The sequence below is a fragment of the Lagopus muta genome, chromosome 2, assembly GCF_023343835.1.
Source record: "Lagopus muta isolate bLagMut1 chromosome 2, bLagMut1 primary, whole genome shotgun sequence".
Taxonomy (NCBI): Eukaryota; Metazoa; Chordata; class Aves; order Galliformes; family Phasianidae; genus Lagopus; species Lagopus muta.
The window spans coordinates 101640361-101663210 of NC_064434.1; the positions used below are offsets into that span (position 1 = coordinate 101640361).

Sequence of the window (22850 nt, forward strand, 5' to 3'; positions counted from 1 at the left end):
AATCCAAATAATAGAAAAATGGCAATACCATCTGTAAACAAAACAATAATTACAAATCAGCAGTGCTTGCTGGCTTCTGCCAGGCAAATGTGCTCACACACAGTCAGCGGGACTCATGGAAAAGAAGTGGCTTATGCTGAAAGGCTGTATAGACTAACCCTATTCTGATATCAATAAGCTGATTACCATGTAACATATACCAAAATTTAAAATGCTTGCATGTTGGCTTTCTTTCACTCCACTTAAAAATATTCACTTCCTACTTCTGTCGTCATTGTTGTCCTTTAAGAATTATGAAATAAAGTCTTGAATTTCTTGGGTAAGTTCCCATAAAATGAGTGCCAAGCTTTGTCAGGTTTGTATGTGCACATCCACCACAGGAAACGTGAGGGTTGGACTTGATGGTCTCCAGAAGTCCCTTCCAGCCCCTATGATTCTATGACGCTACAAAACTGGCCATGCTAAGGAGATGAATTCAAAACTTGCCATGTTTGATGCTGATGTGCTATTTTAAACCTCCCTGGTGCCAAAAGTGTATATGTCTGAGTTATGTGTATGCACACAGACACATACACATGCACACAACATACATTCTGACATCCTGCTTAATGCTCTCTTAATGACACTTATACGGTGCTCTGTTTGGTGTCTCTTGGCTAAATCCCACTGCATGAGATGAAACTTGGATGTGTTTTCTAAAAGCACCCGAAGGCACTGGGACATGAAAGCAGTTGGGGTATTAGAGCACGCCTTGTTGTAGCCATCTCTGGAGCACCCTGACTGACACTCGACAATTTAGCAGCAAGGTGTGGCTAATGAAGGCACTGAAGCAGATATCAGGGCAGGTTCTCCCTGATAGGCATTTTGGGGCTGTCACTCACCTGCCTGGCTGGCTGCATGGGCTTGCTGACACCTGGTTCAGGTGCCCAAAGGCCTTATAGACAGCCATGGCCAGGTAAGCACAGAGGCTGCTGGCAGGGAGCTGGTGGGTGGTGAGGGCAACAAAGGAAAAACCCCAAGAGAAAGATGCCGGTGGATCTTCCCCTGGATCATCTCCCTGGCCCTCTTTTCATTCCCTCACTCTTCTCACAGAAGCGCACAAGAGGAGTTTGGAGAACAGATTCTGTCTCAGACAGATGCTCACCTTTGTAGAAAAAGACATTTTTTTAAGAGGAGGTAATTAAGCCAGCCTGCATTCTCTGATATCTGTTGAATACCGTGTTGTTCCTTTCATCATTTAAAGTGCATTTCGTATCCATGGAAAGCAAGTGAGGCTCAATAGGAAAAGGTTGCCCTTACAAAGCATCTTTCCACATTCCTGCATTACTGGAGCAATCCTTTCCTTCCCCTACATGCCAGCACCAGCCCTGCCCACACCCCACATCTCGTAGAGGTTTTTGCTACCTGCCTGGCTGCTGCCTGTCCTGCCCCCACTGCCTCTGTCCTGCTCTAGGGTGCAAATCACTGGAGTGCTGGAGACAGCTTTCTAGGCAAGACCAGAAGTGTACGGAATGGGAGAACATCATCATGGCAACAAAGTTAAGCAATGCTCACAATCTCTTGTATTCCTAAGGAGGCAATAGGAAGGCAAAGCTGCCCTCAAAGAGTTTTCTTGCACAACAGATTCCCTGATCCCTGGGAAAGCCAATGTGAGTTAGCCATTGCACTGCCCTGTCCTAAATCTGATCAAAATCAATGGTGGGAACACTCCTGGCTTCAAAAATAAGGGGGGGAATGTCACCCTACAAGTACTTGGGATATTCTCAACACCAGAGGGATCAGAAGAATATTTCTGAAAATAATTTTCTTCAGACAAAGACTTTTTTTTTTTTTTTTTGGCCAAAACTGATTTTTATTTCCTACCTGTACTAAGTTTAAAAACTCCCATCTAAACAAAAATTGTTTGCTATGTTTGTCATCTCATCTTGGGAAGCACTTGAAACTTGATTTAAAAACAAACCCCTTCATGTGTATCACATTTTTACTATTTCTTTACTTTGCATACCACCCATACACTGAAATAATGGATCATTTTGAGTGAAAAAACATCATTTTCATCCTTTCTTTCTGAGTGAACGGAATTCCTCGCTATTTTTTCTGAGCCAGTATTTTATCCAACCTCAGCAGGCATCACCTTACAGGAATACTTCAGCAGTTGTGCATGGGCAGAGCTGTTTACCTCCTACAGACTGCAAATTACCAAGAGCGGCGAGTGTGTCTTTTGCCCCAGCACAGCGTGTCGGGGCGGTGTGCGCAGCAGCTCTTCCCCTGCTTTGGTAAATATTGCACCTCTCTGAGAACCACAGCACCGGGAGCCCCGAGACGCACGGAATGAAACGCAAACAGACTTATCTGCTAGTAAATAGCTTCCATCAGGCGGTGGAAAAACCTGAAAGAAGGTGATGCTGGCTCTGTTCTCCCTTCCCCTTCCTCTCGGTTGGATGTTGTGTTTTCCCCGATCCCGAAAGGAGAAGTTGAGCACTGAGCGTCTTGCCCGCCCCTAGAAAAGCCTTTGTGCATCATGGTTGTTGTCACACTGACACCTAACGGCAGATAGCAACAAGGATATTACGGCTCATTTCCCAGCGGCGCGTTGTAATAATTCCTCCAAATCACAGAAAATAAGTGAGCTTAGAAAACGGACTTGGCCTGGTTGTGCTCCTGCCTCTGGGAGGGCACTGCTGGAAAGGTGATGGGAAGAAGCCAGGGCTGCGGTGGGGATGCTGTGGGAAGGAGGGGTGCACGTCACAGAGGGCTCCCCATAGGGAAATGAAAGCACCGAGGGCTCAAATGAGCTGGCCAGAGTCACTCAGGAGGTTGGGGTTGCACTGAGAGGACTGCCATCGGCCTGTCACTGACCTGCTGGCTGCTCCTGGTCCTGTATGCGAGCAACACCGCTTCCAGGCACACAGAGAAATAGGCTGGGGCAGTGCAGTTGATAACAGTATGTGAAAATAAGGCACTGACTGAAGCTTGTACTTCTTTCAGGAATTTTGGAGGATATCAGGAGTTTTTCCAGGCATGTCTTCCTACTAAAATTCTCGATAATATTTTATTCCTGTGTTCACAGGAGAGTGCTGCAGGCCCAACTCTTTCCTGCCTGCCTAAAAGGCAGCAGCAGCACAGTCTTTCAGCACAGCCAACTGCATGCACATGGGCTCCATGTTCACGCTGTGAGCTAAACGCCTTCCCACGTGCAGGCAAAAAGCAAGGGCTCCCAGTAAGCACCTCATGGCTGGCTTCTTTGGCTAAAATTTACTACTATGTAGTCAATATATATATATAAGTAGTACTTGTACCAAACATCTTCCATTTGGTTATTAAAAGTTTGTTTTGTTTAGGTAGTCAGGTGGTGAAATTTTGCAATGAGATTGAGATGATGATTCAGTGGAAGCTCAGACTGGGTTCCACATCCCTCCTTCTGTGGGTTGCAGTCAGAGGGTGAGCACATGTCAGGCTCATGTCAGGGCAGTGATGGGAGGTGAAATAAGGTTATTCTGCAAGGGCTCTGGGATGGCCCCAAAATGTGCTGCTCACCTGTGCACTTCAGGCATATATGAGCATCTTCAAGGGGGAAATTTTCAGCAGTAAGAATATTAGCAAAGCCAATGCCCAAATTCAGCAGAGGTATGCAGATAATCCCAGTATGATGTAGCAGAGGAAGGTAGGTTACATCCAGCAAAAGTATCGGGTACATGGGCAAGAGGAGGGAGCCTGTGGTGCGAGCCAGGAGCCCAAATGCCACGGATTGCAGCCAGGCCTGGGCTTTGAAGGTAGGAGGCAGAAATCAAGCTCTTTGCTTAATCATAAAGATGATAAGGTGGGACACTTACCGTGTACCCACAGTAAATAAGTAATTATAATGATCATCATACATGCTTAAGCTGTTATTAATACTATCTTTTCATCTTATTATAATATTTTGCCATTTCATAATATCAACAATGCAGAGATAACCAACATTGCCTCATGATCTGTTTTTAAGACTAAATTTTACAGTTTGAAATCTAGCACAGTTCAGGACTTCTTGGGATCACGAATTCAGATACCATTCATGCGTGAGTTTGGGAGCTGCAGCAGTCTCACAGCACTGAGATTTTAAGAAGTTTCAGTGCCAACTAACCCACAGGAACCCACAGGAAGAATATTTAAAGAAACTGTATTTCAAATAGCTGAAATGAGGAAAAAAGCCATTCATTCTGATGTATCCATTGCACTGTATTAAGTGCCGTCTACCGTATTTCCATCAATGTGTTTTCTCTAACAACCCACGTTACTTCTTCTTTAAGGCACATTTAGTTCTTCAGACAGTGCAAGGAGGACAGCAGCGATGGGTGCAAAGCTTCCTCTTGGACCCCACTGAGCTCTCCCCTATGGCTTTCTCCAAAGGAGAACACCAACAGACAGGCCTTTATCGGGCATTTGGTTTTGATAGGCTGAAAGCATTCGACAAGAGCTACGATCAGGTCATCAAACACCTTTGGTTTTGATAAAGGAGTTTCCTGGGCATAAACTGTCAAGCAGTCTCTTGAGCAGCCTTTGGAGGAAAACAGTTCCAACCTTCAATTCTGCCTGCAGCAATTCCATGGTATTCCCAGCCTGTAGTGCAGCACGGGATGTAGCGAAAGAGGATGTAGTAAATAAATTGTCCTCCAGTGTTTCTGTTTATTTGTTTGATCAGACAGCAGATGTGCAAAACGTCTCCTATTGACAAGCATTGTTCTTTCCAAACTCATATCTACAACTCTCCCCTGATGTAGACTATCTGATCTCCACTTCTTAAACTCACCTGCATGGGGAACGTTTGGTGATAATTATTTGGTAGGCGAATATAAAAAGCCCTCATGTTGAGATATTACAACCTAATGCTAAGTTGATGCCTTGCGTCAGACCACCATTATACCTCTTTTCCCATTCCTCTGCTGTCATGCCACCGATGTGATAAATTGCAGCCTGTCACATCACATTATGTTACGCAGAACAAACAGGACAAAACACATACCAACTGCCATGCAAATATGTGTTTGCCAACTCTTTTCGGTGCATAGAAATGCAACCAGCAAGTTCCCTATCAGAAACCTAGAGGCTTGAGGATGGCTCAAGGGTGTGCGAGACAAACATGCCTCTGACACACCGTGAACTTACAGATCCTCGCTCCCAGGCAGCTACAGCAATTATGAAAGCACCTCCTGCTGTGATCATTTCTTCTTCCCCCCCAAAAAAAAACCAAAAAAAATAAACCAGCTGTGGCTGCTGATGTCACAAAGCAAAATGTAAACACATAATAATTAATCTAGCTCTCATGTTCGGAGTTAGAGCTATTTTTATGACTGGACAGTTTTTGGCTGAGTATGTGTAAACATAACACCCACTTATGTACACACACACGTGCATACTATGAGATGTGTGAATATACATTATGTGGCTTCTAACTGCAGTCTTTCAGCCTACATGTGGGCCTTTTGAAGCTAATGGGAGATTTACCAGGGGCTTTTTCACAGAGCTGTAGGCAAGACAGGAATCCAGTACATATGAATATTACACTATAATGATACAGAACAACTCATCTAGTTTGACCTACAGTGAATTACAGGCCATTAAATCTCATTCAGGTATCCTACACTGAGCCAGAAAAACTTGTGTTTGACTCATATATAAATTGTATTTGGTTAAAACCTATTTCCCAGAAAGGTATTCATTCACTCTCCATGCAAAGGCGCTTTCCATGCATCAATTTCTTTGATAGCTTGTTTCAACAGTTACTTTAACTATGTGTGCTTCTTATTTAAATTGACTTTGGTCTGCAGAGCCAGTATTGAAGACTCACATTCCTAGTGCTCCAAATGTCCCTTTTCCCTTTTGAGTAGCAACAAAAAACAGGGCGGATGTTGGAGAAGGCCTTCTTCAGGTATGACACAAGTTGCAGACGTAAAAATGTTTGCCATCAATCTGCCATTTCAATCATATCCTGAGATAATTTCTATATGCTTTTCCAAAGCTGGAGCCTTTTCAAATGTGATTGTCATACATAAGGAGCCTAACTCTAGTTTTGGTGTACCACAGCTTGGCTGAAAAGCTCATCATACTAATTGACTCCTAAATAGCTGGCATTTAATGAATATTAAGAAAGCAGTAGGAAAAGAACCAGCATTAATTGAGTGATCTCCCCATACATCGCATTTCACTTCAAAGTTTTCAAAATCACTTCCTGAACTGGCTGATAATCCCAGTTTATTGAGGGTTATATTTTCAGGAGTGGCACATACAAATTTCCTCAGCCACCCATTCTCACGAAGATGATGAATGATGCCAGCAGAACTTAATGAAAAGATGTTAAACTAAAAGGTTTCTGGATAACTTTCACATATATGGCCATGCACACATACAGAGCTTCATGGTGAAAGGCAACACTCCATAGTGTCAGAGTGGGGAAGTAAAGAATAGTGAACTCTGACTGGAACTGTGCAGTGTATAACACTGGGAAGGAACGTGTAGTTATCCACAGAAATTTCAGCTGGACACAGGCACGAATGCCTTGCTTTAAGAAAGTGTATCTTTTGATGACTTCCAACTTTTTACATGTGATGCATCTCTACACATCCAAAGTATTTCTGCCTTTATTTTAAATAGAGAACTATATAAATGTACTATTTAAATTGCTAGTAATAACAGACATACTAATTATTGCACATTCACTAACTTCTCTATACTGCAATGCCCTGCCACGGGCACCCCTTTGAGATCTTTTAAGCTGAATCACTCTCTGTCATTTCACATCCTCACTCAAGGAATCTCACTGAATTGTTTTCACTTTCGCAAGTTACTTCTTGATATGTTGCTACAGAAAATAAGTTTTTACTTGGTAATTAGTGTCACCTACTCTCTGTTGTTCACATGCACCAACTTTGCTGGAGGGATAAGCTAGAAGTGTACTGAAATGATCTGTGACAAGAGACATACCTTGCAATAACCTAATGTAAGTACAACAAATACAAAACAGACAGGGACGGCTCCTCTCAACTTCCAGAAAGTGGAAATACTGCAATTATTTTGTTTATAAAATAGCCAGGTAGCTATATACACAAACATTTAACTCCCTAAAACTGTCTCTTCCAGTTACTTTTTTTCCCCTCTGCTTTAACACGGATTGGACTCAGTGATCTCCAGAGTTCCCTTCTAACCCCTACAATTCTGTGATTCTGTGACTCCATACATCATTTAAAATGAAGACAAACTCATGGTAATCTATGAGCTCTTGTTAAACATTTTTCACATTAAATGGGATATATTTTTTACTGCTGACAGATATTAGAAATACGGGTATCACTACAATTAAAATATTACAGAGAGTAGTGCCTTAATTTCAAGCTTATAGTGGTGAAGTTCAAAATCAGGTTTTGTAGTGAGCAAGGATATGTCACGATGAAGAAGGAAGAAAAAGGCATGTCACGATTATTCTAAAGCTTGACAGAAAACTATAAATCTCTTTCAAGTGAAGATACACAGATCTTTGTGTGGACCTCTGCAGCTAAGCAAACCAGCTAGCCTTTGATGTGCTCATAATTATTAGGGGCTGAGGATTATGTCTTTAGGCGAAGATGTCTAGCAATGGGAAGGTATAGATCAAAACTGACATCATGACAGAAGCGAGTGAAGGGGTGAGATGAGGTGGAGCCAAAAGTAGTTTGGCATTACTACAGACCTCAACTAAAATAAACAAAGCAAAACTTAAACTGAAAGGAGCAGAGCTCAAGAAAACTGTAGCATCAGCTGGTGCCCCCCAAGTACTCCCAGATCACAGTTCATCCGCATTTTGGGCAATACCTTTGCATCAACATGCTATGCAGTGAAATGAAACTCATGACACCAAATAAAAGGCTGGGATTCTCAGTTTGCTTGAAATCTGATAGCAAGAGGAAGATGTGTGTGTCAAGTAAGAGCAGGAAATGAAGAAGGCTTTGTCATCCATGTCAGAAAGAGTACATCAAGGAGTCATTATGATCAGAAGAGAAGCCACTGTTATCAACCACAGTAATGCAGGGCTGGGGAAGGTGACAAAACCCATCGGACAGTTCTACATGTTGTCTGAAATGCAAGTGGGCTCATTTGGACTCTTAATAGGTGAAGATGTGAGTAGGACACAAGCAATTTGGAGGCAGCAGGATGTATGTGACACCATACTGGTGTCTCAGACAGACTGCATGAAGACTGTGGCATGTGCCATTAAGAACTAACAGAAAGAACATGTAAGCCATTCAGGGTAAAATACCGAGAACTGAGAAGAAATGAACATTCTCTGCTTAAGGCTCAAGCTGGTGATGTTCCTTGCCAATAAGGGGAAAGCTTTGGGGCCCCTACAGTTTGAATGTCATTTTATGAACAGTGTAGGAAATTGGACCTCAGCCTCTATGAAAATTGGTAAGATATCCTATCTCACTATTACGATGCCTCTGTTAGAAATGCTACCTAAACGTTAGTGTTACTAATACTATGAATTTAATTCTAAGTAGAAATACAGGGCTTCCCAATTTGCCTCTGAACTATGCAGCATTTATCTATCTTGTCACAACACGAATCCCTTTTGGGTAAAAGCTATTGATTTGAAGGTTGAAATCATCTTGCTAGGCCCTAATGTAATTTGTTGGAAGTTGGCCTTGGGAAACTTTCTGACACCGACTGCATATGCTCTTCATTGGATATTCATTGAGCAATGATGTCTGAAAGGCTGAGTTCTTCACCTCCGTGATCATTATTAGTTATGGCATTTCTTAACAGGCTGTGCCATGTCAGTTCTTTGCAACCCAAGTTTTACGCTAGCAACCTGCAGTTCACTGAGAAGATGCACTCTTCCACTGCAGACAATGCTGTACCTGGTTACTTCGTCCAGGAGTGCACCTGGGAGGCTACACCCATAAACAAAATTGTTAGTAAGCCTGTAAATATTGTCAACATGGAAGAAAATCCTCTCTGCTTTAATACAGTGAAATGAGGTGCACACAATATTCAAGGCTAAATGAGAACTCCCTGACCTCATTAAGGAACTCGTAGGTCTACTACAGAAATAATTCAATGGGAAAACTTTGGCAGAGGTAACGACAACATCTACAGCCACTGGTCTGCTGATCAACTGGGAGCAAGGAAAGAGGAGGCTGCTGGTGTATACTCAGAGGTGTACGGTACCATTACTGCAATCTGCTCATGCCTCAAGATGCATTTTCACAGGCTGTCAAACATAAAATCTTATGAGAATAATTTTCTTCAGAAGATTTTAATCGGTTGAACAAAATATCTGATTCTGCCAAAACCATAGGCAAGGAATAGCAGCAAGCTCACTCGACACTTCACCCTGCTCAGCAGTATTCTCACCAAACTACAATGCTCTCAAGTTCTACAGGTGTTTTGACCACCTGAACCCAGCCATTCCTTGTGTTGATGGTGGCTTGTTGGAAACAGTGAATAGCAAACTATGATCTAGCAACGGGCTGAAGACAGCTAAAATTCAGGAAACTTTGAAACAATAAATCTATTTTTAATTTTATCTTGAAACAAATCTTGATTTAATAGATGTGAGGAATCCGGCAATGATTATAGATGACATTTATAAATTCGAGCTGAAATTGTATTGTCATTTTACATCATTTGTAAGGGTTTGAAACTTTTCCAAAAGTTTATGTTTTAAGTATTTTATGTTTGAAGTAGTCCTATATACAGAACTAATTTAACAAATTAAATATACCTGGGCAATCTAAAAAGCTTGGGAACTGGCCAAGAGCACTAACTCAAGTAGAGGTGAGCTGAGTTTTGGGGATGGGCTAGCTCAGGAAATATCATTAGATGCAGACATTGGTTCACATCAGTACTATTTAGGGCAAAACACTGTACTGTACCATATATAGGAAATATGCTGTATTCACATTCCCTAAGGTAGTGCTCAGCATAACTTGGGTCTCATTTGCTTAGCTTGCTGCCTTCTTGTAGGAGCCTCAAGTGGGCATTCAAGGTGTTTGGGAATTGACTTAGGAAGCATGACCACTGGTGACTGAGTGGCAGAAAGCCCCAGGAAGCAGGAACTCAATGATGAAGACTCAGCTTAGGAGATGGATAGGAGACAGAGACTTGTTTGGAACTGCATTTTAAAGCTTCTGGTGCAGGCACAATTTTCACTGCCCTTCACAATATATTAAAAAAATGCAGTCATTCACATAGAAAGCACTTGTTAGCCTTCTTGTGTTATCACTGGGCTCACAAAACTCATTCTTCATGACAACTTCTTTTTTTCCTTTTTCCTAACAACAGTTTCTGAAATAGAAACATTCAAAAGAAAGGACCTTGGAATAAAGTATGATAAAACAAAGCCTGTGGCTGAGATTTCAAGTGTTTAAGGTGAGATCCAATCTGAATTGAAACGAACTCACGGGAGACTCCTGTTTATTTTCATATAAAATGAATTGGATGCAAATTCATTACTGTTAATAGACTGAATCTCGCTGACAGTTTGTCCCAGGGGCATTGAATTTACTAAGTATTTTAAGTCACCCTGATAGCTAATTATTCAGCAAATGAGAATACTTTAAAGACTTTATCATATAAAATGACTTTAATAATTCATGCTTATGGGGAATTCCAGGACGGCTCTCAAGAAGGGGAACACTGTGTACCTGCACATTTGTAACTGTATTTGTACATGTATTACCTCTGTTATACTCAGAGCACACTTGTGATCACCTCAGCTTTCTTCCCTACCTTTTTTTGTGTCAGTGTCTATAAGATGGTGAAGTTCAAAACTGCCTACCTTCAGAAATCTATTAATAGTTTGCAAGGAATTAAAGACAGATTAAGGTTTCATTTTTCTGGATTAAGTGCATTTTTACATGACTAACATGCTAAGACAACAGATAAAATCAGAAACAACTCTTCAGCATCTCAATTCTATTAGGCAATTCTAGTGGTCAGAGAGCTTTGTACAAAGGCAGAGATACAAAAGTGACTTAGACTTGAAAATGGAAAGTGTTGAGGATAGTTCAGGATAGGCACTGCTTGATTTCTGCTCTGCCGGAGAGGTAAGATGGTGACACTGCACTGCACAACCTTGCAAGTCAGCAACTTGTGTCTGTGTACATAGAAACAGCCTCACAAACTTACATACAGCCTCTCTGTACTTCCATACATTTGAAAGGCATTTGCTTATATACTCTGGGTATAGGTGCACAGTTCTGATTTTTAGGTCCCCAAAATAACCCTATGTTGTTCAAAATCTCAAAGGTTTTCTGACTCCTTCTTCCAAGTGCCAATCATGCTCTGTATTCTTGGCAAGAGACAAGGACAGAAGTGGCTTTATCTAATACTCAAGGTGGGATAAGCAAATTAGCATTGTGCACATATTACATAAACACCTTGTGCCCACTTTTTTTCCCCTCTGCCTACTTTCTCTCTGCTGGAGGTCAGCTTTCTAGACTTCTGTAGACACTTTCTGCTTGGACTGTGTTTTAGGCCAGAAGAATCAGAATAGTCTACCTATTTGTATACATCTCTTCATGATAATTCAAAGGAAACACATGGAGAAAACAAATGAGTTATAACTTCCCTTGTCTGAAAAGTTGTTTGTGTTTGAACTGTTAGTCTAACATTGCAGTTTTTGAATCAGTCCTCTTTACAAATCCGCAGGAACCACTGAGTGTGAAGCAATCCCGTTACAGCCAGGATTGAAGCCTTACATTCTCATCAGTAAATGTTTTCTCTGAACGCTTCCAATGTAGCCGTGATGTGACTCCAGTTACATGACTGCATGTACAAGCAAATGGGTGAATGAGATTGCCATACCTGGCCTTTAATATTGGCATGAAAAAGATTTTTGGATTCAGGTCCTTATTTGAGGGGAATTTGAGTTCATTTTGAGCAGTCTGAACTTTTCTACACAGCCATAGTATGCTAATCTTTTTTGTTCTGCAGCTCCTACATTGACACAATTCTCTCATGGGCACTGAAAGCTCTGTCATTTTTATAAGCTCCACTCTTCAGTTATGAATAAAAATACTGTCTCACTTTCAAATAAAACAGTACAATCGAACCACTAAGCCCCCACAAATATAACACAGTGTTGTACAGGACAAGTATTGATTACAACAAAAAGGGCTTTTTAAACACCATTAATTCTTACCAATTCCAGTAGTTATTGATTCTGCATCAATGTCATTAGCCTTTTTCTTCGCCACTTCAGCTAGTGCCAATTCACCCTTATCTAGAGCGAGGTAATGGATGTCCTTTGGAAATAAAAGAAAAATAAAAGATTAATCTAAAATGAATCTCATAGGCATAACAAAAGGGAATTTAAAAGAAAGAGGTTCTTTTATTATTTAGATCACAAACACAGATGGAACTGATGAACCTAGCTTTACATTTTAATTCTCTCTCAATGCACATTTATTATCTGACTTGTGCTGGTGAATACAGCATTTCTTGTTAACAATGGATAAAATGGTGACCAATCACGCACTGATAAAAGTGAAGCTGTTGACTTAGTGTATAAATGAAACCAGTTTCTGTGCTTTTAGGGAAATGCTGTTCGGTACAAAAATTAGAAGAGAATTGCTAGAAGAAGGCTCTGAGTAACCACAATGGAAGAACTGGAACTCTTCCCTCAGTTTTAATATTAAAACTTCCACCCAGTGCATGACTTCTGTGGCAAAGCTAATTGGGGTGGGGACTAATTTTTGTTTGGAGGCTGTCATGACACACTGGCTGTGCTTTGACTAAGAGAGAGGTTGCCCTTGTGCTGACACAGGAGGAAATACGAACAGTGACACTTGCTCAAAGGTTTTAACCTCCACACAGGTGACATGGTTCCTGAGGCACTCTTGGATCTCCTCATCACAAATATACAAGGGTTTTTCCAAAAATGTTGTCTAGCATGAATAGTTGCCAATACTCTGTATCCAGGGATAAAAACCAAGGGCTTCATCATGGTGCCCTGTTCAACTGGAAGTCTTTTTATTGTGTGTTAACCTTTGAGGTGTAGAACACCTGCATTACTTGCAGCACATTTTACATGAGAATATATTCCTGCTGACAAGTTGCAATCTCAGTGGCCTTGGTTTTCGGTCCCTTGATTTTCAGTCCCTTGGTTTTTGGTCTTTTGAAACTTGAAGTAAAGTCTCATCCTTTCACTCCATTAATGAAGATACAACTAACACTCTTCTCTTCTGGTGGCACAGCCAAGGGCTGCTCTGTGCAAGAACTGAGACAAATGAAGGAAGGAGGAAAACCAAGATCATCAGGCAAAGTTCTTCCCATCCCAGCCCTGATTGCTAAAAGTGTCACCTGTATTCTTCCCTCATTTAATTTAAACAAACAAACAAACAAACAAACAAAAAACAAAGAGAGGACCAAACAGTTATGAGACCATTTCCACAGGAGAATGTGGTCCTGACTGGCAGGAGCCCGAGTGTGGAGGAGATGCTAACACAGGTGTGACTTAAAAATGTGCAAGTGTCTTGGAGCAAAGTACTGGCTTCTGAACTTGTTGTGAACTTTGCACTTCCTCTCTTTGTAGGTCTAACATGGCTGTCACAGAAAAGGGCCTGAGCAGTAAGGTATGATTTCTATGAAGATTAAGCCTCAGATATTGTCAGCTTATTTAGATAACAAGAGAGAACCTAAGGGCTCTCCGACAAGTCTGAGCTTACAGAGATTTGAACGTATAGGCAGGTTATGTTCACCTATTTTAAAATGCATTCTGACTATGACTGATGCCTCTCTTCTTGTAATTTAATCTAAGGGAGGCACTGTCTACCTCAGTGCAGATTTAAATAATAAACCTGGGGAATTGCAATAGGAGCAATCGCAGCGAATGACAAAGTTTGTGCAGTTATGAGGTACATCAGAACATCCGTTTTTCTTTCAGAGCTTGTTTTGGCCATGTTCTTACACTAGAGATGTCTGAAGATGTTATGTACCCACCACACACTCATGAGGGTTTTGCAAGAAGCAGAAATACAGCAGTAGGATGACAAGGGGCTTTCTGTGAGGCTCCTCATGCTGTTGGCACAAAGAATTTATTTCGTTTTTCAAATGCTCTTGTTCCCATCTCTAAACAAGCTTCAGAAAGAAAAGATATACTTTTTTCTTTATAAAAACTGCTAGTTAGACTATTTCAGATAATATTTAAGTGGTTCTCATTCAAATCGGCCACCAAAACGATGTCTTCTGAGAGTTTATAAATCTTTGAGCAGGACAAGATCAGGAAATAAATAGAAGATGAAGGAAAACCACTAGATTACAGGTTGCCTTAAAGAAGGGCAGGGAAACTTCAAGAATTAATATTTGCTACTGACTTTTTCACACCGTTATCTAAGAATTTACCACGTTAAATATCACATCTCCCTCCAAAAACAACAGTGACAATTTTCAGCCGCTGATCAGGAGTTTGCTGAAAGGGCTGTGTTTTATCATTGAACAGCCTGATTACTTTTTGGACACTTCCCTTTTTACCCTCCTCTTTGTGACTCACAGAGCTGGCCCTGGGTGAGCAGAAGTCATTTGAAACACTGATGTGCATTTGTCTATGGGATATTTCTGGGCAACATTCCAACACGTCTTCGAAACACGCGCTTTCCTCATCAGCGCATCGCCCAAGATCTGACACTTTTATTAAAGTGTCTTTTCCTTGCATTTTTTTGCTACCTTTGGTACGTGCGATGGCCTTTTGAATTTTCAGCAGCTGAGAGCTGGAGCATACTACAAAAGGATTTAAAGCTAACGACCCCTGCATTGCTTGATCTTTTCTGTCACAGATTGGATCAGTCGCTGTCCAATAAATGTAGCTGTTGTTCATGATATTATGTCCTTTTTGGTTTTATTTTTTTATTGAACTTTGTAGGAGATGGTAATAATTGATGGACTCAGATGTGACGTGAGGGTAAAGCTTACGGGGAGACGCAGCAGTGCCTGTGTGCCTTATTTTGGCATCATACTAGTGACGCTAGAGCAAGAAAGTTAAGTTGGATGCTTTTCTAGTTTCTTTTTCATTTTTATGAAAGAAATCACACCTTAGAGAGCACTCCTTTAAACTTCTTTGCAATCTCAAAAGAATCACGAAGGCTGCAAAGCTCTGTTTTGTGAAAACAAATTTGGCTCAGAATAAACTCTCCAAGATATAGGATGTTTCCTTACAAGTCAGAGAAGACAGGTGTGCGACATGGATCCTCCGTACTTCTCTGTTATACAGAATCATAGAATCACAAGGTTGGAAAGGACCCACAAGATCACCAAGTCCAACTGTCCTCCCATCACCATTGCTACCACTAAGCTACGGTTTAGTAGCTCTCTATCCTTTTCTCTTTCTATTCAATTAGTAATTTTCTTTTCTTTTTCTTTTTGCTTATGCCATCAGATATCCTCCTCAGTCTACTACTTCTTCTCAAAATCCCATCATATTAACAAGAAATGAGGTGGCGTCACTCTTAGAGCCCGCGGAGGTTTTACAAACGGATTTGGTAGGTCTGTAGAACAGCAGTACAAGTAATTGACCTATATATTACTTATTCATACTGCATGTAATTGCAAATACTTTAAATATAGGTAAAGTCAAGTTGTATGCTGTTAATTGCATTTTGACCTATATAAACAATATATACAAATTGTGACGTGTTAAGAAGTGAAGGATGCACAAACCTTGCTTAGCAGTGGCGTTTTTACATTAGTACTTAGAAGGACTGTAAGTTACATGGGTAGCTATATTAATGTTTAAGGGCATTGGTGAGATGGGATGGGGAGACGTGACTGTGCAGCCACACTTTGCTCCCTCCCTCCCATGTTAGCATCTTTGCCCCCACCTGCTGACCCAACATTGGTGTCTTCTTGGTGCTGCCATTAGTGAAAGAAAGGCGAGAAGAAGGACTGTGTATGCAATGTCCTCAGCCCAAGAGAGGGCCTCCGAGACGGCAGGCCAAATGACACTTACACACGACTGCAGGGCTCACCTCAACTGGGGCTAAAATTGGCATTGAAAAACTTAACAGTTAAAACAAGCAAAACAAAAAGAGAGAAGAAAAAGGCAGAGCTAAAAAGAGGAAAAATCAAGGCGGGTATATATAAAACACGTAATGAATTTCCTAAATGCCTGACACTTCCATCACAGTCTTTTGATGCATACTTAGAAAAGTTTATCGCAATACTCACATCTTTCTAATTAGATGGAACAAGCCAGATGATTAGAGCCGTGAAAAAAACATCAAAAGGTTCACACAACTTTTTATATAATTAGAAGGGAATTTTCATAACCCATAAAAGTAGGATTTAATTGTGTAATTTAACATACAATTTAAATATCAAGATCAAACTAGCAGGGCAAGTGACTTAATGGGATAAATGATATTAACATCTAGTGTCAAAGCTTAATTTAAACAACAGAATGTCTTCATTATGCAAAAGAGTCAAGCAAAGGAATCGTTCAAAGGGCCTTTCTTTTTTTTTAAACAAAGCCCTTTTCCATTGTTTCTTTGAAAACAATGAAATCAGCTGTGGAGCAGCAACATGCTGAGAGACTGGGAAAGCATGACTGGCTTTGTCCATCTGACCTCGCTGTGACATTGTGGTGCAAGATCTTATAAAACAAGAGCCTCCTGCAGAGCTCACACAGAAGACCTTTTAAGAGCTGGTTAATTTTACTTTTGTAGCTAATTAAATGGGAGGGGGCAGAGAGTGCATGAAATGTAAAAACCCTTGGGTTGATGCTGCTGAGCTTTGTTGTTTTAAAAGTACCTGTAGAAGCGTTCATAATTTGTCACTTTTCACAAAACCCTAAGAGACAAACTGAGAGCATTCAGGATCCCCAGGATATGGTCAGCACTTGTGTCCAAGACTCAGCAGTTGTACGTCTTAAAGGAACGGATTAGAAACGTATAAGCTTATTAGAGTGCAAGATGACATTCACACACATCAGGACAGACGAAGAAGGTGAAAGTTCAAAAACATAAACATTAATTCCTAGAAAATAAAGAGTAGCCTTTAGGAAATGCTAGGTAAAACGTCAATGATTCTAAATTGACAAGTTTTGAGATGGCAAGGGGCAAGCCAGGTAGAATAACTCTGTCTTCAGTATGTGTCTAAGGCTGCAAATGACACGGATCCTTTTTAATGTGCAAAAAGCTGACAACTAACATCTTGACAACAGCCTCTGTCTCCAGAGATGACTCACCATAAAGAGGTCCCGAGCACCTATGTCAACAGCTAGTAGAAATGCTTTTTCAAATCTCTGATACCTGCAAGAAAAAGGGAAATATGTCACTTGCTGAGGCTAATGTAAGACCTGCATCTATTTTATTAATGAACAAAGTCCTCTTGATTCTCCTCAAAAGCGTTGCCAAAGCTTTACTTGAGTAAAAGGGACCGCAAAACAGTAAGGCAGGACAGTGACTCTCTTCATCTTTTAAAACCTTCATTCTTCAGTCCCATCAGATCTAGTTGAATCTGAAGGATCAGAAGCTCCTGTATATTAATTAATTAATCCTTGAAAAGATTCCACCAATTACATAGATAAATGTTAGCTCCAATAACAGTGGTAGGAAACTCAAAATCCTCTACAGAAAAGACTAACCCCAAATCTTCTGAAGTCCCCAGGGATTTCAGAAGGCTTTATCTCCAGAGATGACAATCTTCTGCCAAGGATGCAATGCAACCTTTTACAAGAACCTCTGAAGTCAGGTCAGGACTCTTCACAGGTGTTTGTAGAAGACTGCATTGGGTTTTGTCATTACAGTGCAGCTATCTGAAGATGATCATCCACTCGAGGCATGCTGAACAGTCATGAATGCCCAGGCACTGCTTTTCCAGTGGGGTGGAGGAGGTGACACTGCTTTGCTCCTATCTCCCTCAGCATTGGCAGTCTGCCACAAGTCCTGAGAGTTTTCTGAAGATCCCATGGTGAAGCAGGCTGTGTCAGTGAGTGAAAACAAGGAATGGAAGAAGAGAGAACCACACACCAACATTACCTGTAGACAAGCTCTGGAAGATACCACCTCAGAATCTCCTAGATGTGCAGCAAAGTAGGAAGGGAGCAGTGTAGATGCAGAACTTCCCCACTACCATTAACCCAGGAGAGCTTTATCACATCATTTTGGTGACCACCATTTTGGTGGCTGAAGGTTCACTGAACAACAACTCCTTCCATTAGTAAGGACACGGACTGTTACTCCTTCCTACCCACAGACCACACACCGTCTCCTGGCAATTACAGCAAATACCTACATGGGACAGAAATGCAGTTGAAGGTTGTGTACATCCCCTTATATGAAATGTTTGGGATATTGACTAAAGCAGTAGGGAAAAAGCTATCAACTGGGAGCTTTCCAAGAATATATACAGCATTGCACTGGGCTTATACCTCTCATACTAGATGTAGATAACCACTATGCGAACATCACTCAGTACCATGAAAAAGTGATTCTGTTTGAACACATTTTCTGCTACTGCCTGTTTTAAACTGTTTAAAAATCCCTACAGAAATGGATTTGGTGAGATTATTTTAATTTGGGAAACTACGAAACAGCCGTCTCTTATTCAGAGTTGTGAAGTAAACGATACCATGCAGAATGACTTCTCCGTTTTCCTGTTAGTGGCAATTTTTTTCCTTTTCCCCTGTTCACAGTTCCATAAATTAGTCAGTTGTTGACGCTTGAAGTCTGGGAAGGAGACACTTTCTTTATCTCCATGGGATATCCCACTGTAATTTTTCCATGATAGAAAGGTGCAGTTTGTGCTCTCTCAGTGTATGCTGTCAGACAGCATCATACAGATGTCAGTATGTATAGAATTCTGCACGTTGAAGGTATCTTAGGAAATGCTGTAGCTCTTCCTAAGGCTAGCATGTAAGGAGACCTAGGCATCTTCCTTTTCCCCAGGTAGGCGAAGGAGTTCCCTATTTTGTCCCATATTGCAATTCCTGCTTCTGTCCAAAGCCTAAGTGGTTCCCTACCTCCCTCTTGCTATAGCCTTATTGCTCTCCCCTCTTCCACTACACATTTCAAATGATTCAGCAAATGGCAAGATAGAGCTGTTGAGGACTCTTCTGCAGGGAATAAACATTTGCAAAAAGAAGGCATATAATATTTTAGCTTAAGTAGGAAAAGAGACCTGGAGTGAGGAGCCCTTTCCTCCCCAGAGATAATCTCTATGCTGTGTCTTCCAAGCACTAATCTGCAGCCCTCCTCACAGAACCTGTTTCAGGGAGGGGAAGAGATGAAGCAACATTAACCTCTTGATCACCAGGGAAAGAACAGTGTCCATTGTCCTACCATGCACAACTACTATCTCTGAAGTTTTTCAACGAGCTTTCTATGAAGGGTTTTCCAGTAAAATGCACTGTGTTGTAATGATGCTTCTAAAGCTTTGCTTTAATTAAGACAATTAAGCACACGTTAAGATATGTGTATCTTAAATAGCAATCATGTTTATCTTCTTCTGGCACATGTTTCTTTTCAATTACGAGTTAAATCTACATTCTTAGTACTTAGAGGCAAAATTGGAAACCAAACCAAAACAGGCTTTACAACCAGCTAAAAAAAGTCACCATCATAATTCTGTTTTTCTAAAGTTAGAACCATACAGACTATTCCAATGACATTCGCTTTAGCAAAGCAAAAATGCTTGCACTAAAAAATGTAAAGCAACTTTTCCTTTTGATTCTCCTGCAGAACAGAGTCATGGCCCAAAAGCTGTCAGTTCCTCACTGTTTCACAAAGAATTCAACATTTTTTCCCCTTTAATCAACATATACACTTTGGTCTCATTATGGCCCCTATTCACAAAACTGTGAAGTTAGCTTGTTATTTTCAGAGCTGTACTGAGGGGGAGAAAGGAAGAAAGGGCTGCTCAAGAAAGAAATGCTCTTCACTAACCAAGAGAGCTGGAAATAACAATCACAGACACTTCATAAATTATTAGACATGGAATTGCTTTAACATACGGTGGAGGTTTCAAACAAGGATGACAAGTTTGCATTACTTAGGCAAACCGCATTAAAGCAGCCAAGAATATCCAGGTTTTTTTAAGCTATTCTTACTAGAAAACACTTGTTATTTTGAGTCTTTTTTCATGGAAGCTGCGTTGTTCTTATTCTACAGAAACAATTACAGAGAGTCCTGCCCAGCAGGAGAGAGATCTCAAGCTCATAACACCTCTTTTAAAGGCATGCTTTGTCATGAGAAGCCTGGTCCTTAAATGTATGTCTTCCCCCCTCTCCTCCACCTTGTTACTTATGCTTACTTCACAATAACTCCAGCAATCAAGACTTACACCTCCCTTAAAAAAAAAGAGAGATAAGGAAATCTGCCTGCAAACCAACTTGTTTGGTCAAAGCGAGAGCCAACAGAAATCTGACCTTCAAGATTAAAACCCACAAACTGAGATTAAGTATACGGGTCAGATAGGAAAACATCTCTCTGCGAGCTGTTTAGCACATACAATATGAAATCTAAATTCCCCTCTAGTCATGTAATATTGTTATTACACACTCCTACATGATCTTTCTCCCTATCTTACAAACCTCCAAAAGGTTAGCTGTTAGTGCATCTGTTTTATGGGCAAAGAAGCAGGGGTATGAAAGCATAACAGGGGCAAGAATGGTGAGGACAGAGAAGAAGCCAGATCTCCCGTGCTATGTGCATTCAGTCTTTGTGCCTTCTGAGAACGTGACAGAGCTGAAAAGATGCCAGGAAAGCCACAATTATTTGTTTTCTTCTTAAATAAAGCATTTAAATAGTAAGTTTTGCAAACATCTCAAAAGGAGAATTTTGTCATTTGCATGCCACAGCAATGGAAATTCAGATTGGGCACTTAAAGACAGAGATAGGTTTTCTAGGCTGAAAATGGTCGACTTAAAAATATTTTTCTATAATACTAAAACACATAAGAAGTTTGGGAATGAGAAAAAAACAAGGAAGATGAAGGGAAGAGTGAGAGCTCATGCAAGCAAGAGAGAAATGTAGTGCAGGAAAGATGGAAACATTTCTTTAGGGACTAGTTACAACCAACAAGCCTTCTTAGACATGCCCATCGACCATGTAAGCATATTCCATGTGCTGGGCTGATAAAGGAAGGTTGCAGCTGTTTTCTTCCTTGTCTTCAATAAGGGTACACAACATTTAGAAAATAATCTGCAGGGGAAGAGCTGTGGCACAAATAACATTTATAAGGCAATCCTTTTTAGTGGAAGAAATTTCAGAGTCCTCCTCATCTCGCAGTCCAATCAAGGGTGATATGCATTCAAAAAGTGAATATTAAATATGCACAGAGCAAACAGAACAGAAAAAAAAAAAAGAATATTGAAATAATTTACATGCAATCAAACTACGCTGAAATTAAGTTTTAATTGTTCAGTATTCTGTGATGCATATGCAGATTTTAAAGTATTCAGAATATCAATCAAGTGTTTACTTACATCAGGCAATTGTATTTAAGCATACAAAACAGATGATGGAAATATGTTCAATCAGCTACAGCTCCCAACATTTACTGCAGGGTTTATGTGATCACTTTTAATTCAGTTATTTCATTTAATATTTCAATTTAATAGCTCATTCTTTCATTCAATTTCTAGGCATCTTGCCCATTTCTTAAACACAATAATAATAATTATTCATAAAAGAAGCTGTTTCCCATAAGTTCTCATATCAGCAATTTTTGGAACAGAAATGGTTTTCATGCTTTTTTTTCCCTAAAAAAAAAAAAAAAAAAAAGTTATTATCTGATTTTTTTTTTCCCTTTTAAATTAGACAATATTAAAATAAAGAACAACGTCTGTAAAATGACTCTGAACTCTGTTCAGTGGAATTCTGAGCCAGAATAATTAGATTATCTGGTTAAAGAATGGAAAAAGTGTGTGGCTAGGTTGCTAAGTGGTTGATTTTAAATAGGAATGGCATGGTTTTTAACCAACTGTTGAACATAAAGCTATTAATTTAGACTTGTAGCTGCACTGCAGAATACAGCTTAAACACCTTCAGGTATACGACTGACAGCCCTGAAATTCTATTGACCTTCAAGGAGATATTTTGAAGTCAAGTTTCAGATAACTCCGAAGGGTGCCCTTCCCCAGCAGGTTGCTCTCAGCTCCCATCCAACGATGGCTGGAGCAAGAATCAATGCAGACTGTGTTTGGTGTTAAGTAGTGCATTTGCTGAATGGCAGAGCGTAACTGCTGAACTTTTGCACCATTTTGATAAAGTCACACCATTATGCTTCAAGGCTGTGGGGCCCACAACCTTGTTGCCTCCTAAGATATTCTAGTACAATGACAGGAAAGAGCTGCAGAGCACACCAATAGGGCCATGGGGAAACAGCCACCAGATCTACATGTATGTGAGTCAAGGGCATAATCTTCTAAATTGTGCTCTGTGTATTGAAGCTCTAAACTTCGTCCAGGTATAATGTATACATCTCTTTAGGCCCGAATTTAGCGGAGCATTAACATGTGGTTTACAACCTATACTTTTCTGTGGGTCCTAAACATGGATGTGCTAAGTGAAATACTGAATCTGGGACCTGAGCGACTTGTTAATAAACCCTTACGCAGCCCTTCAAAGGTCGTCCTGCATGGATATACCTCAAGGAAAAGTTCATGAGTGACTGAAAAAAGTTCAAGTGAGCATAGATATCTGAAGCCACTCAAAAACCTCTGCTACAGGAGCTATACTGCCAAATTAGGTATCTGCCAACATAAGGAAGTACACCTATAGCTTTATAGATTGTTTGGCATAGAACAAAATGCCCTGCACATCAAAGGGTACCCTCTGGTATGGAGCAAGGAAATGCAAAAACAAACCAACCAAATTAAAAAAATAGGAGGAAAGAGAAAG

At 40.5% G+C, this 22850-nt stretch overlaps 1 protein-coding gene across 6 annotated transcripts in view; it reads right to left on the bottom strand.

Annotated features, from left to right (window-relative positions):
• LOC125689132 (WD repeat containing planar cell polarity effector) overlaps positions 1-22850 on the bottom strand; it is a 138604-nt gene that overhangs the window by 16690 nt on the left and 99064 nt on the right. For all 6 annotated transcript variants that reach the window (XM_048935967.1, XM_048935966.1, XM_048935960.1 and 3 more), the window contains 2 exons: positions 17195-17258; positions 12158-12260 (listed from right to left, as the gene is read on the bottom strand). In XM_048935967.1, the coding sequence (XP_048791924.1) occupies positions 12158-12260; positions 17195-17258 (167 nt within the window). The remainder of the gene's footprint in view (positions 1-12157; positions 12261-17194; positions 17259-22850) is intronic.